Source organism: Carcharhinus amblyrhynchos, chromosome 2 (assembly GCF_965287045.1).
Source record: "Carcharhinus amblyrhynchos chromosome 2, sCarAmb.v2.hapA, whole genome shotgun sequence".
In the NCBI taxonomy this organism is placed as follows: Eukaryota; Metazoa; Chordata; class Chondrichthyes; order Carcharhiniformes; family Carcharhinidae; genus Carcharhinus; species Carcharhinus amblyrhynchos.
Window position 1 is genome coordinate 147,910,822 of NC_137325.1, and position 12,916 is coordinate 147,923,737.

The 12,916-nt window shown below is 51.6% G+C and overlaps 1 protein-coding gene across 1 annotated transcript in view; it reads left to right on the top strand.

Moving 5' to 3' along the window:
- The window catches only part of wdr97 (WD repeat domain 97), a 109,305-nt gene that overhangs the window by 39,274 nt on the left and 57,115 nt on the right, over positions 1-12,916 (top strand). Inside the window, exons 9-12 of the mRNA XM_080214876.1 lie at positions 5,131-5,263; positions 6,974-7,095; positions 8,107-8,179; positions 11,938-12,093. Of these exons, the coding sequence (XP_080071002.1) occupies positions 5,131-5,263; positions 6,974-7,095; positions 8,107-8,179; positions 11,938-12,093 (484 nt within the window). The remainder of the gene's footprint in view (positions 1-5,130; positions 5,264-6,973; positions 7,096-8,106; positions 8,180-11,937; positions 12,094-12,916) is intronic.

Consider the following 12,916-nt stretch of genomic DNA (forward strand, 5'->3'; position numbering starts at 1 on the left):
CCCCATTCCCCCCCACCCCCTGTACTCACTGACCCACACTGCCCCCCCCATTCCCCCCCACCCCCTGTACTCACTGACCCACACTGCCCCCCCATTCCCCCCCACCCCCTGACCCACACTGCCCCCCCCATTCCCCCCCACCCCCTGTACTCACTGACCCACACTGCCCCCCCCCCATTCCCCCCCACCCCCTGTACTCACTGACCCACACTGCCCCCCCCCCATTCCCCCCCACCCCCTGTACTCACTGACCCACACTGCCCCCCCCCATTCCCCCCCACCCCCTGTACTCACTGACCCACACTGCCCCCCCCCCATTCCCCCCCCACCCCCTGTACTCACTGACCCACACTGCCCCCCCCCATTCCCCCCCACCCCCTGTACTCACTGACCCACACTGCCCCCCCCCCATTCCCCCCCACCCCCTGTACTCACTGACCCACACTGCCCCCCCCCCATTCCCCCCCACCCCCTGTACTCACTGACCCACACTGCCCCCCCCCCATTCCCCCCCACCCCCTGTACTCACTGACCCACACTGCCCCCCCCCCATTCCCCCCCACCCCCTGTACTCACTGACCCACACTGCCCCCCCCCCATTCCCCCCCACCCCCTGTGCTCACTGACCCACACTGCCCCCCCCCCATTCCCCCCCACCCCCTGTGCTCACTGACCCACACTGCCCCCCCCCATTCCCCCCCACCCCCTGTGCTCACTGACCCACACTGCCCCCCCCCCATTCCCCCCCACCCCCTGTGCTCACTGACCCACACTGCCCCCCCCCATTCCCCCCCACCCCCTGTGCTCACTGACCCACACTGCCCCCCCCCCATTCCCCCCCACCCCCTGTGCTCACTGACCCACACTGCCCCCCCCCCATTCCCCCCCACCCCCTGTGCTCACTGACCCCCACTGCCCCCCCCCCCATGTCCCCCCCCACCCCCTGTGCTCACTGACCCCCACTGCCCCCCCACCCCCTGTGCTCACTGACCCCCACTGCCCCCCACCCCCTGTGCTCACTGACCCCCCACTGCCCCCCCACCCCCTGTGCTCACTGACCCCCCACTGCCCCCCCACCCCCTGTGCTCACTGCCCCCCCACTCCCTGTGCTCACTGACCCCCCACTGCCCCCCCACCCCTGTGCTCACTGACCCCCCACTGCCCCCCCACCCCCTGTGCTCACTGACCCCCCACTGCCCCCCCACCCCTGTGCTCACTGACCCCCCACTGCCCCCCCACCCCCTGTGCTCACTGACCCCCCACTGCCCCCCCACCCCTGTGCTCACTGACCCCCCACTGCCCCCCCACCCCCTGTGCTCACTGACCCCCCACTGCCCCCCCACCCCCTGTGCTCACTGACCCCCCACTGCCCCCCACCCCCTGTGCTCACTGACCCCCCACTGCCCCCCACCCCCTGTGCTCACTGACCCCCCACTGCCCCCCACCCCTGTGCTCACTGACCCCCCACTGCCCCCCCACCCCCTGTGCTCACTGACCCCCCACTGCCCCCCCACCCCTGTGCTCACTGACCCCCCACTGCCCCCCCACCCCCTGTGCTCACTGACCCCCCACTGCCCCCCCACCCCCTGTGCTCACTGACCCCCCACTGCCCCCCCACCCCCTGTGCTCACTGACCCCCCACTGCCCCCCCACCCCTGTGCTCACTGACCCCCCACTGCCCCCCCACCCCCTGTGCTCACTGACCCCCCACTGCCCCCCACCCCCTGTGCTCACTGACCCCCCACTGCCCCCCCCACCCCCTGTGCTCACTGACCCCCCACTGCCCCCCCACCCCCTGTGCTCACTGACCCCCACTGCCCCCCCACCCCCTGTGCTCACTGACCCACACTGCCCCCCATTCCCCCCACCCCCTGTGCTCACTGACCCACACTGCCCCCCATTCCCCCACCCCCTGTGCTCACTGACCCCCATTTCCCCCCCACCCCCTTTGCCCCCCCCCATTCTCCCCCCAAGGCCCCTGTACTCCCTGATCCACACTGTCCCCCCACCCCCTGTGCTCCCTGACCCACGTTGCCCCCCCGTTTCCCCCCACCCCTGTGCTCCCTGACCCACACTGCCCCCCGTTCCCCCCACCCCCTGTGCTCCCTGACCCACACTGCCCCCCGTTCCCCCCACCCCCTGTGCTCCCTGACCCACACTGCCCCCCGTTCCCCCCACCCCCTGTGCTCCCTGACCCACACTGCCCCCATTCCCCCCACACTGCCAGCTGGTGCATCAAACGCTCAGTTTTAAGTTTCTAATTGCTCTTCACCAATCTCTCCACCGCTTTGCCCCCTCCTTATCTCTCTAACCCTCTCTAATCCCACAGGCCTCCTCTGAGGTTTGCACTCATCTACTTCTAAAGAGGCTTGATTTTAATCCCCACCGGTGACGGTGACTTCAGTTCTGAAACTCACTCCCTAAATTACCTCACTTCCCACCTTTAATCATAGAAACCCTACAGTGCAGAAAGAGGCCCTTCGGCCCATCGAGTCTGCACCGAACACAATCCCACCCAGGCCCTACCCCCATATCCTTCCATATTGTACCCACTAATCCCTCTAACCTACTCATCCCTGGACACTAAGGGCAATTTTAGCATGGCCAATCAACCTAACCCGCACATCTTTGGACTGTGGGAGGAAACTGGAGCACCCGGAGGAAACCCACACAGACACGAGGAGAACGTGCAAACTCCACACAGACACTGACCCGAGCCGGGAATTGAACCCAGGACCCTGGAGCTGTGAAGCAGCAGTGCTAACCACTGTGCTACCGTGCCGCCCAAGCTCTCTTTAAAGTCTCCCTCTTTGACCGCAGAGGTTTACAGCATGGAAACAGACCCTTCGGCCCAATTTGTCCATGCTGCCCTGTTTGTTAACCAGTAAGCTAGTCCCAGTTGCCCGCATTTGGCCCATAAGAGCTAACATCTCCACTTGTGTCTGCGTGTTGTATTTTGTCTGATAATCACCGCACGATGTGTAGGATCTTATGCCCTGTTGAAGGAGCTATATAAATGGCAATTACAATATCAAGTTGTTGATGTTGTGAAACAGTCTCGGGTGCAACGAGTGGAGAGTCGACTCCCGATTGAAGTCACCTCCACCCTCTTCCCAGAGGTCCAGAGAGGTCACAAAGAACAAAGAAAATTCCAGCACAGGAACAGGCCCTTCGGCCCTCCAATCCTGCACTGACCATGCTGCGCCACTGAACTAAAACCCCCTACCCTTCCATGGACCATATCCTCGATTGAACCTTACAGGTTTACAGCATGGAAACAGGCCCTTCGGCCCAACTTGTCCATGCCGCCCTTTTTTAAAATCCCTAAGATAATCCCAATTGCCCGCATTTGGCCCATATCCCTCTATACCCATCGTACCCATGTAACTACCTAAATGCTTTTTAAAAGATAAAATTGTACCGGCCTCTACTACTGCCTCTGGCAGTTTGTTCCAGACACTCACCACCCTCTGTGTGAAAAAAATTCCCCTTTGGACACTTTAGTATCTCTCCTCTCTCACCTTAAACCTCTGCCCTCTAGTTTTAGACTCCCCTACCTTTGGGAAAAGATATTGACTATTTAGCTGATCTGTGCCCCTCATTATTTTATAGACCTCTATAAGATCACCCCTCAGCCTCCTACGCTCCAGAGGAAAAAGTCCCAGTCTATCCAGCCTCTCCTTATAACTCAAACCATCAAGTCCCGGTACCATCCTTGTAAATCTTTTCCGCACTCTTTCTAGTTTAATAATATCCTTTCTATAATAGGGTGACCAGAACTGTACACAGCATTCCAAGTGTGGCCTTACCAATGTCTTGTACAACTTCAACAAGACGTCCCAACTCCTGTATTCAATGTTCTGATCGATGAAACCAAGCATGCCGAATACCTTCTTCATCACTCTGTCCACCTGTGACTCCACTTTCAAGGAGCTATGAACATGTACCCCTAGATCTCTGTCCTATAACTGTCCCCAACACCCTACCATTAACTGAGTAAATCCTGCCCTGGTTCAATCTCCCAAAATGCATCTCCTCGCATTTGTCTAAATTAAACTCCATCTGCCATTCATCAGCCCACTGGCCCAATTTATCAAAATCTCTTTGCAATTGGAGATAACTTTCTTCACTGTCCACTATGCCAACAATCTTGGTGTCATCTGCAAACTTACTAACTATGCCTCCTACATTCTCATCCAAATCATTAATATAAATGACAAATAACAGTGGAACCAGCACTGATCCCTGAGGCACACCGCTGGTCACAGGCCTCCAGTTTGAAAAAGACTGCACTTTAAGACTTCCAGCACCTCCTTCTCTGTAATATGTACACTCCTCAAGACATCAATATTTAATTCCCCAAGTTCCCTAACATCCATGCTTTTCTCTACAGTAAATACTGATGAGAAATATTCATTTAGGATCTCAGCCAGCTCTTGTGGATCCACTCATAGATGACCTTGTTAGTCCTTAAGAGGCCCTACTCTCTCCCTTGTTACTCTTTTGCCCTTTCTGTATTTGTAGAAGCTCTTTGGATATTTTGTTGTATATTCTCCCTGTCCAGGATTGCACGAGTGTGGGTTAGTCTGGTTAAGTTTAAAGTTTATTTGTTAGAGTTACAAGAGGGCTTACATTAACACAGCAATGAAGGTACTCTGATAATCCCCTAGTCCCCACACTCTGGCGCCTGTTCGAGTACCCTGAGGGAGAATTTAGCACGGCTAAAGCACCAAACCAGCATGTCTTTCAGATTGTGGGAGGAAGCCGGAGCACCCAGAGGAAACCCACGCAGACACGGGGAGAATGTGCAAACTCCACACAGACAGTGACCCAAGCTGGGAATCGAACCTGGGATCCTGCCGCTGTGAGGCAGTGGTGCTATCAGAGAGGGGGGAGGGAGACAGGTACCCTAGAAGTAAGATCCACCATGCAGGAGGGATGGAGTGAAGAGTATTTCAAACCATTGGTGCAGGGTTCACCTGCAGCACAAGGCAACCATCACAATATAGACTCAGATCTTTCTCCAAACACCTCTTCCCCTTTTCACTTGTTGGTCTTGGGGTAATTTGTGCATGAGGGTTGGAATCCATGGATCCTCTTATATTTAAATTATTGATTCTTCTTTCACAGAATCATCCACCTGAAAGCCGTAGCTAACAGCATCTCATTTTGCAACGATGTCGGGAACCTGCTGTTGGGAATTGAACGCAACTTGTACCTCATGAGCAATGCAGAGTACCTGACCCAGCAGCATCTCCTCCGAGTATGAGTACTGTACCGAGTGTGTGTAAATGTGTGATGTGGCGTGTGTGCGTATTCTGCAATGGCATGGCAGATGCTCAGTACTGAGCTGCCCAAAACTCCAAATGGGAAACTTGAAACAGCTGCCAGAATGGTTTTGCAATTTGTGTATTATGAGGAGGTTTTCTGAAATCAGGGGCAACTCATTGTGAAGATTTAAAGTTAAACGTTTATTAAAATAAGGAAACAAAAAAAAACACACTTATATCAGAGGAATGTCTTAACACCTTTGGGCAGCACAGTGGCTCAGTGGTTAGCATTGCTGCCTCGTCGCCAGGAACCGTGGTTCGATTCCTGGCTTGGGTCACTATCTGTGTGTTCTCCCTGTGTCTCTGTTGAGATTTTACCAGCCACCACACGCACACACACACACACACACACACACACAGACACACAAACACTGTCTGCTTTGTGGGCCTTTGATCTTACCATCTATTGTTTCCTACCACCCTTTAGAAGTTCCCCATCAAACACTTCCAGAACCGGTACAGCACAGAGTTAGATACAGAGTAAAGCTCCCTCTACACTGTTCCCATCAAACACTCCCAGGACAGGTACAGCACAGGGTTAGATACAGAGTAAAGCTCCCTCTACACTGTCCCCCATCAAACATTCCCAGGACGGGTACAGCACAGGGTTAGATACAGAGTAAAGCTCCCTCTATACTGTCCCCCATCAAACACTCCCAGGACAGGTACAGCACGGGGTTAGATACAGAGTAAAGCTCCCTCTACACTGTTCCCATCAAACACTCCCAGAACCGGTACAGCACAGAGTTAGATACAGAGTAAAGCTCCCTCTACACTGTCCCCCATCAAACAGTCCCAGGACAGGTACAGCACGGGGTTAGATACAGAGTAAAGCTCCCTCTACACTGTCCCCATCAAACAGTCCCAGGACAGGTACAGCACGGGGTTAGATACAGAGTAAAGCTCCCTCTACACTGTCCCCCATCAAACACTCCCAGGACAGATACAGCACGGGGTTAGATACAGAGTAAAGCTCCCTCTACACTGTTCCCATCAAACACTCCCAGGACAGGTACAGCACGGGGTTAGATACAGAGTAAAGGTCCCTCTACACTGTCCCCCATCAAACACTCCCAGGACAGCTACGGCATGGGGTTAGATACAGAGTAAAGCTCCCTCTACACTGTCCCCCCGTCAAACACTCCCAGGACAGGTACAGCACGGGGTTAGATACAGAGTAAAGCTCCATCTACACTGTCCCCCTATCAAACACTCCCAGGACAGGTACAGCACGGGGTTAGATACAGAGTAAAGCTCCCTCTACACTGTCCCCCCATCAAACACTCCCAGGACAGGTACAGCACGGGGTTAGATACAGAGTAAAGCTCCCTCTACACTGTCCCCATCAAACATTCCCAGGACAGGGACAGCACGGGGTTAGATACAGAGTAAAGCTCCCTCTACACTGTCTCCCATCAAACACTCCCAGGACAGGTACAGCACGGGGTTAGATACAGAGTAAAGCTCCCTCTACACTGTCCCCCCATCAAACACTCCCAGGACAGGTACAGCACGGGGTTAGATACAGAGTAAAGCTCCCTCTACACTGTCCCCCATCAAACACTCCCAGGACAGGTATGGTGTTAGATACATTCTCTGAGTCCCGGTGTTGTGTTGGTAATGATTCTTTCCTTTCTGGTTAGATAGCATGTCGAGATGTTAGTGAACCGGTGACTGATCGGACAATTCCCATTTCCGCTGCTGTTCTCGATTCACTATCAGCTGAAGATGCTCAGCGTTTGACAGGAGCTCATGCATTCAACAGGTAGGAAAAGGAATGTCATTGACAGGAGGTTGAGCAGGGACAGCACACTGGCTGGGTAACTAGTCTGGTATTTATGTTACTGGTCCCGTAACCTGGAAGCGAGTGAGTAATAATCCAGAGAATAGAAATCTCTCTTTTCTAGCCAGTGTACTGTAACTGCACCCATCTAGGCAAGTGGGGAGTATTCCATCACACTGGTGGACAGGTTTTGGGGAGTCAGGAGGTGAGTTACTCATTGCAGGATTCCCAGCCTCTGACCTGCTCTGGTGGCCACAATATTTATATGCTAGTAAATTCAGTTCCTGGTCAATGGTAACTCCCGGGAGGGGATTCAGTGATGGTTGCACCATTATATGTGTGGTGTGAATGTTACTGCCACTTGTCAGCACAAGCCTGGATATTGTCCAGATCTTGCTGCATTTCCACATGGAGTGCTTCAGTATCTGAGGAGTGGCGAACGATGCTGAACATTGTGCAATCATCGACGACTATCCCCGTTCCTGACCTTATTATGGAGGGAAAGTCACTGAAGAAGCAGCTGAAGATGTTTGGGCCGAGAACACTAACCCTGAGGGACTCCTGCAGAGATGATCTGGAGCTGAGATGATTGACCTCCATCCACCACAGCCATCTTCCTCTGTACCAGGTCTGACTCCAACCAGTAAAGTGTTATCCCCCTGATTCCCACTCCAGTCAATACTGACAGATGGCTTTTTCCAGCAATCGAGAATAGTTTTGTTGTCATCAGTAGATTCTTAATTCCAGATTTTTAAAAAAAATCGAATTCACGTTCCAACATCTGCCGTGGCGGGATTCGAACCAGGGTCCCCAGCACACGCGCTGAGTTTCTGGATGAACAGTCTAACAATAATACCACCATGCCATCGCCTCCCAGTGTGAAAGTCCTTCAGCTGATGGCCAGAAAGCTCACTCCATTTGAGACATCTGAGGTTTTAATTATATTTCTATAGTTTTTCTGTATTTAATTGTATTTGTGCGTCCTACTCTTAGCCTGAAACATCCTGAGGAAGTGTCTTATGAGCCAGATGAAGCATCGATGAAGAAACAGGAACAATTAAAGGAGGTAATTGTAAAGAATGTCCATCAATCCACACGGGGTGGCACAGTGGGTTAGCACTGCTGCCTCTCAGCGCCAGGGACCCGGGTTCAATTCCAGCCTTGGAGTTTGCATGTCCTCACTGTGTCTGCATGGATTTCCTCCCACAGTTCAAAGATGTGCAGATTAGGTGGATTGGCTGTGCTAAATTCTGTCTCAGTGTCGCAAGACGTGTAGGTTGTGGGGGGGGGGGATTTGTGGGGTAAATATCTGGGGTTACAGGGATAGGGCCCGGGTAAGATGTGCTGTCGGAGAGTCAGTGCAGACTCGATGGTCTTCTTCCTGCACTGTGGGGATTCTGTGTGGCTATGAATATTGACGAGGAACTTCAGCTGTGTGAATTTTGGCTCAGTCCTCCTTGGAGAAGAGGAGGCTGAGAGGCTTCAGATAGAGGTGTTCAAAATAATAAGGGGTCTGGACAAGAGATAGGGAGAGACTGTTTCCAACATTGACTGGTTCAGCCATAGTATTAGAGGGTTGGATGGAGAGAAATTTGATGAGTGTATTCAGGAGGAATTTTTCATTCAGTATGTGGATGGCCTGATTAGAGAATGGGAGAAACTTGACCTCCTCTTGGGAAATAAGGAAGGGCAGGTAACAGAAGTGTTAGTGAGGGATCACTTTGGGACCAGTGACCATAATTCTATTGGTTTTAATACAGCTATGGAGAATGATAGGTCTGACCCAAAAGTTAAAATTCTAAATTGGGATAAGACTAATTTTGATGGTAGCAGCAGGAACTTTAATTGGGTGAGTCTGTGGGAAGGCAAAGGGACGTCTGGTAAGTGGCATGCTTTCAGAAGCGTGTTAACCAGGGTTCAGGGTGAACACATTCTTCGTAGAGTGAAGGACAAGGCTGGGAGCAGTTGGGAACCCTGGATGACTCGGGATATTGAGGCCCTGGTCAAGAAGAAGAAAGAGGCACATGACATGCGTAGGCAGCTGGGATCTAGTGAATTCCTTGAAGCGTATAGGGGGTGTAGGAGCAGAGTTAAGAGAGAAATCAGGAGGGCAAAAAGGAGACACAGAATTATTTTGGCAGATAAGGCAAAGGAGAATCCAAAGAGCTTCTACAAATACATAAAGGGCAAAAGGGTAACAAGGGAGAGAGTAGGGCCTCTAAAAATCGACAAGGTCATCTATGTAGGGATCCACAAGAGATGGATGAGATCCTAAATGAATATTTCTCATCAGTATTTACATGGGTACGATGGGTATAGAGGGGAATGGGCCAAATGCAGACAAATTGGGATTAGTTTGGGGGTTTCAAAAAAAAAAGGATGACATGGACAAGTTGGGCTGAAGGTCCTGTTTTCATGCTGTAAACCTCTATGACTCTGTGGTGGAAGGATAGAGAGCCAGAGGACACAGATTTCAAACCATTAGCAAAAAAAGCAAAATAAGTAAAAGTGATATTAGAGAAAACATTTTCACGCAGCGAACAGTTAATATGATTTGATTTGATTTATTATTGTCACATGTATTAGTATACAATGAAAAGTAGTGTTTCTTGTGCACCATACAAACAGAGCATACTGTTCATAGAGAAGGAAAGGAGATAGTGCAGAATGTAGCGTTACAGTCATAGCTAGGGTGTGGAGAAAGATCAACTTAATGCGAGTTAGGTCCATTCAAAAGTCTGGATAAAAGCAAATTACTGCAGATCCTGGAATCTGGAACCAAAAGAGAAAATGCTGGAAAATTTCAGCGGGTCTGGCAGCGTCTGTAAGGAGAGAAAGGAGCTCACCCAGATGACCCTTTGTCAAAACTAAAAGGCATAGAATGTGGGAGATATAGAAGACAGATTTCATGCCTTCAATGCCTTTTCGCTTTGACAAAGGGTCACCTGGACTGGAAACATCAGCTCTTTTCTCTCCTTGCAGAGGCTGCCAGACCTGCTGAGATTTTCCAGCATTTTTTCCATTCAGGAATTTGATGGCAGCAGGGCAAGACGACAGCTCAGTGACTATCACTGTTTGATGTGCAGACACATGGATTTGGGCCGGTGTCTGTGGGAGTTTGCACATTCTCCCTGTGCTTGCGTGGGTTTTCTCCGGGTGCTCCGGTTTCCTCCCACACCCCAAAGATGTGCTCTTAGGCTGGTTGGAGGTAATAAATTGTCCCTAAATCAGTTTCCCTCAATGTGGAATGCCATTAGCATAGATAAGGGTCATGGGTGGAGGGGGGGACTGGTGGTGTTGAGATGGCGGCGTGGGCTCGTTGGGCCGAAGGGCCTGTTTCCCGGGCTGTTTTCGTTCTTTGTTCTTCTTTGTTCTTTGAAAGAGCTATCCCTGAGTCAGTTGGTACATGTCCTCAGACTTTTGTGTCTTTTCCTCTGAGGAAGAAGGTGGAAGAGAGAATGTCCGGGGTGCATGGTGTCCTTAATTATACTGGCTGCTTTGCCAAGGCAGTGGGAAGTGTAGACAGAGTCAATGGATGGGAGGCTGGTTTGTGTGATGGGTTGGGCTACATTCACGATCTTTTGTAGTTTCTTGCGGTCTTGGGCACAGCAGGAGCCCATACCAAGCTGTGATACAACCAGAAAGAATGCTTTCTATGGGGCATCTGTAAAAGTTGGTGAGAGTTGTAGCGGACATGTCAAATTTCCTTAGTCTCCTGAGAAAGTAGAGGCGTTGGTGGGGCTTTCTTAACTATAGTGTCGGCATGGGGGCACCAGGACAGGTTGTTGGTGATCTAGACACCTAAAATCTTGAAGGTCTCGATCCTTTCTACTTTGTTGATGTAGACAGGGGCATGTTCTACACTTTCTGAAGTCGATGATTATTTCCTTTGCTTTGTTAACATTGAGAGAAAGATTAGATCTGGAATTCACCGCCTGAGTGATAGCTTCAATCAGAACATTCAAAATCAGGGAAAAGGAAGAGTGTGCAGGGTTGTGGGGGAAATCCTGAGAGAATGGTGCTCAGAGGGTTTCTCATTTGAAGAGTCAGTGCAGAGACAATGGGCTGAATGGCCTCCTGTACTGTAACAATTTTGTGGCACGATGTGACTGCTGTCTCCTGGGTATATGGGGGATATTCTGTGGGACACCATACTGGTGAACTAGAGCTTCCAAAATCACTGGTAGGTCTTCACTGGGAGTTGTGGACAATTCTGGGCCCTGCTCTTCACTGAAGATACAAGAACTATAGAAAGAGAACAGAGGAGGTTCCTGAAGAATGTCAGCAATCAGGACAGGTTGGTAGAGTTCCCAGTGTCCCCCTCGGATCTGAAATGATTAAGCAGCACAGCGATATGGCAAAGATTTCAAGATGCTATAGCATCATAGAACCCTACAGTGCAGAAAGAGGCCCTTCGGCCCATCAACTCTGCACCGAGTGCAATCCCAACCAGGCCCTACCCCCATATATTATACCCACTAATCCCTCTAACCTACACATCCCAGGACGCTAAGGGACAATTTTTTAACCTAACCCGCACATCTTTGGACTGTGGGAGGAAACTGGAGCACCCGGAGGAAACCCACGCAGACACGGGGAGAATGTGCAAACTCCACACAGACAGTGACCCAAGCTGGGAATCGAACCCAGGACCCTGGAGCTGTGAAACTGCAGTGCTAACCACTGTGCTACCGTGCCACCCAAACTTTCAGAAGAGTGATTGGAGAGTAATTGTTCCCTGTGGCAGGTGGCTGGGACGGGATCTTGCAGCTGATGGTGTTGCTCTGTGTCTGATCTCTGCCTCTACCCTGCCCCCGACTGTAGGCCTATGCTTCACTGGCTGCGAGGGATGAGGAGATCCTTCTGATCCAGCGTGGGGAGTTGAAGAGAAAGAAGAAACCTCCGCTTAGCAAGAAAATCCGTGAGGAAGGATTCAGGAAATACATGCAACTCTTCTACGCTGAGACACCCAGAATAGAGGTCAGTCTCAGCTCACACCTCTCTCTGAAACGGTGGGGAGACGGTGGTGGGGGGAGAGGCATTCTGGGGCAGGCTGGGGTGGGGTTGGGATGGGGTGGGGTGGCAGTAGCAGGGGCCCATTTGGTGGGAACCCCCAGATGAACAGAAGGGATCCTGGGGACACAATCTAGCAATGAGAAAATGATCTGTGTCCAGTGATGGGAATGCACTGAGTCTTTCTGTCTCTGTGTGTCTATCTCTGTGTGTGTCCCTGTCTGTCTGTCTCTCTGTGTGTCCCTGTAATTCCGTACCTGTCATTGACTGTGTGTGTGTGTGTGTCTGTAACTCTGTACCTTTCACTGTCTGCCTCTGTGTGTGTGTGTGTGTGTGTGTGTGTGTGTGTATGTGTCTGTAACTCTGTACCTTTCACTGTCTGCCTCTGTGTGTGTGTGTGTGTGTGTGTTTGTGCGTGTCCCTGTCTGTCTATCTCTGAGTGAGTCCCTGTCTCTCTCTACCTGTCATCATTTCTGTCTCTGTGTCCGTCTGTGTATATGTCTCTGTCTCTCTGTATGTCATTGTCTCCATCTCTGTGTCTGTCTCTGTGTGTGTGTGTGTGTGTGTGTGTGTGTGTTGCTCTCTCTCTCTCTGCCCCCATTTCTCTGCGTCTGTTCTTTTCCTTTGGTTTAACCTGTAGGTTTTTTTTGGGACCTTTCTCCTTATCCTCTCAGACCAGTTCACTGCAGTTCCCTCTCCCAGTGATCAGCCGATAACTTGGAATCTCCTGTGAGATCCAGCCTCACTCCACACTCAGTGTCCCTTTAACTTTAGAGCAAGGTTCTTAGAC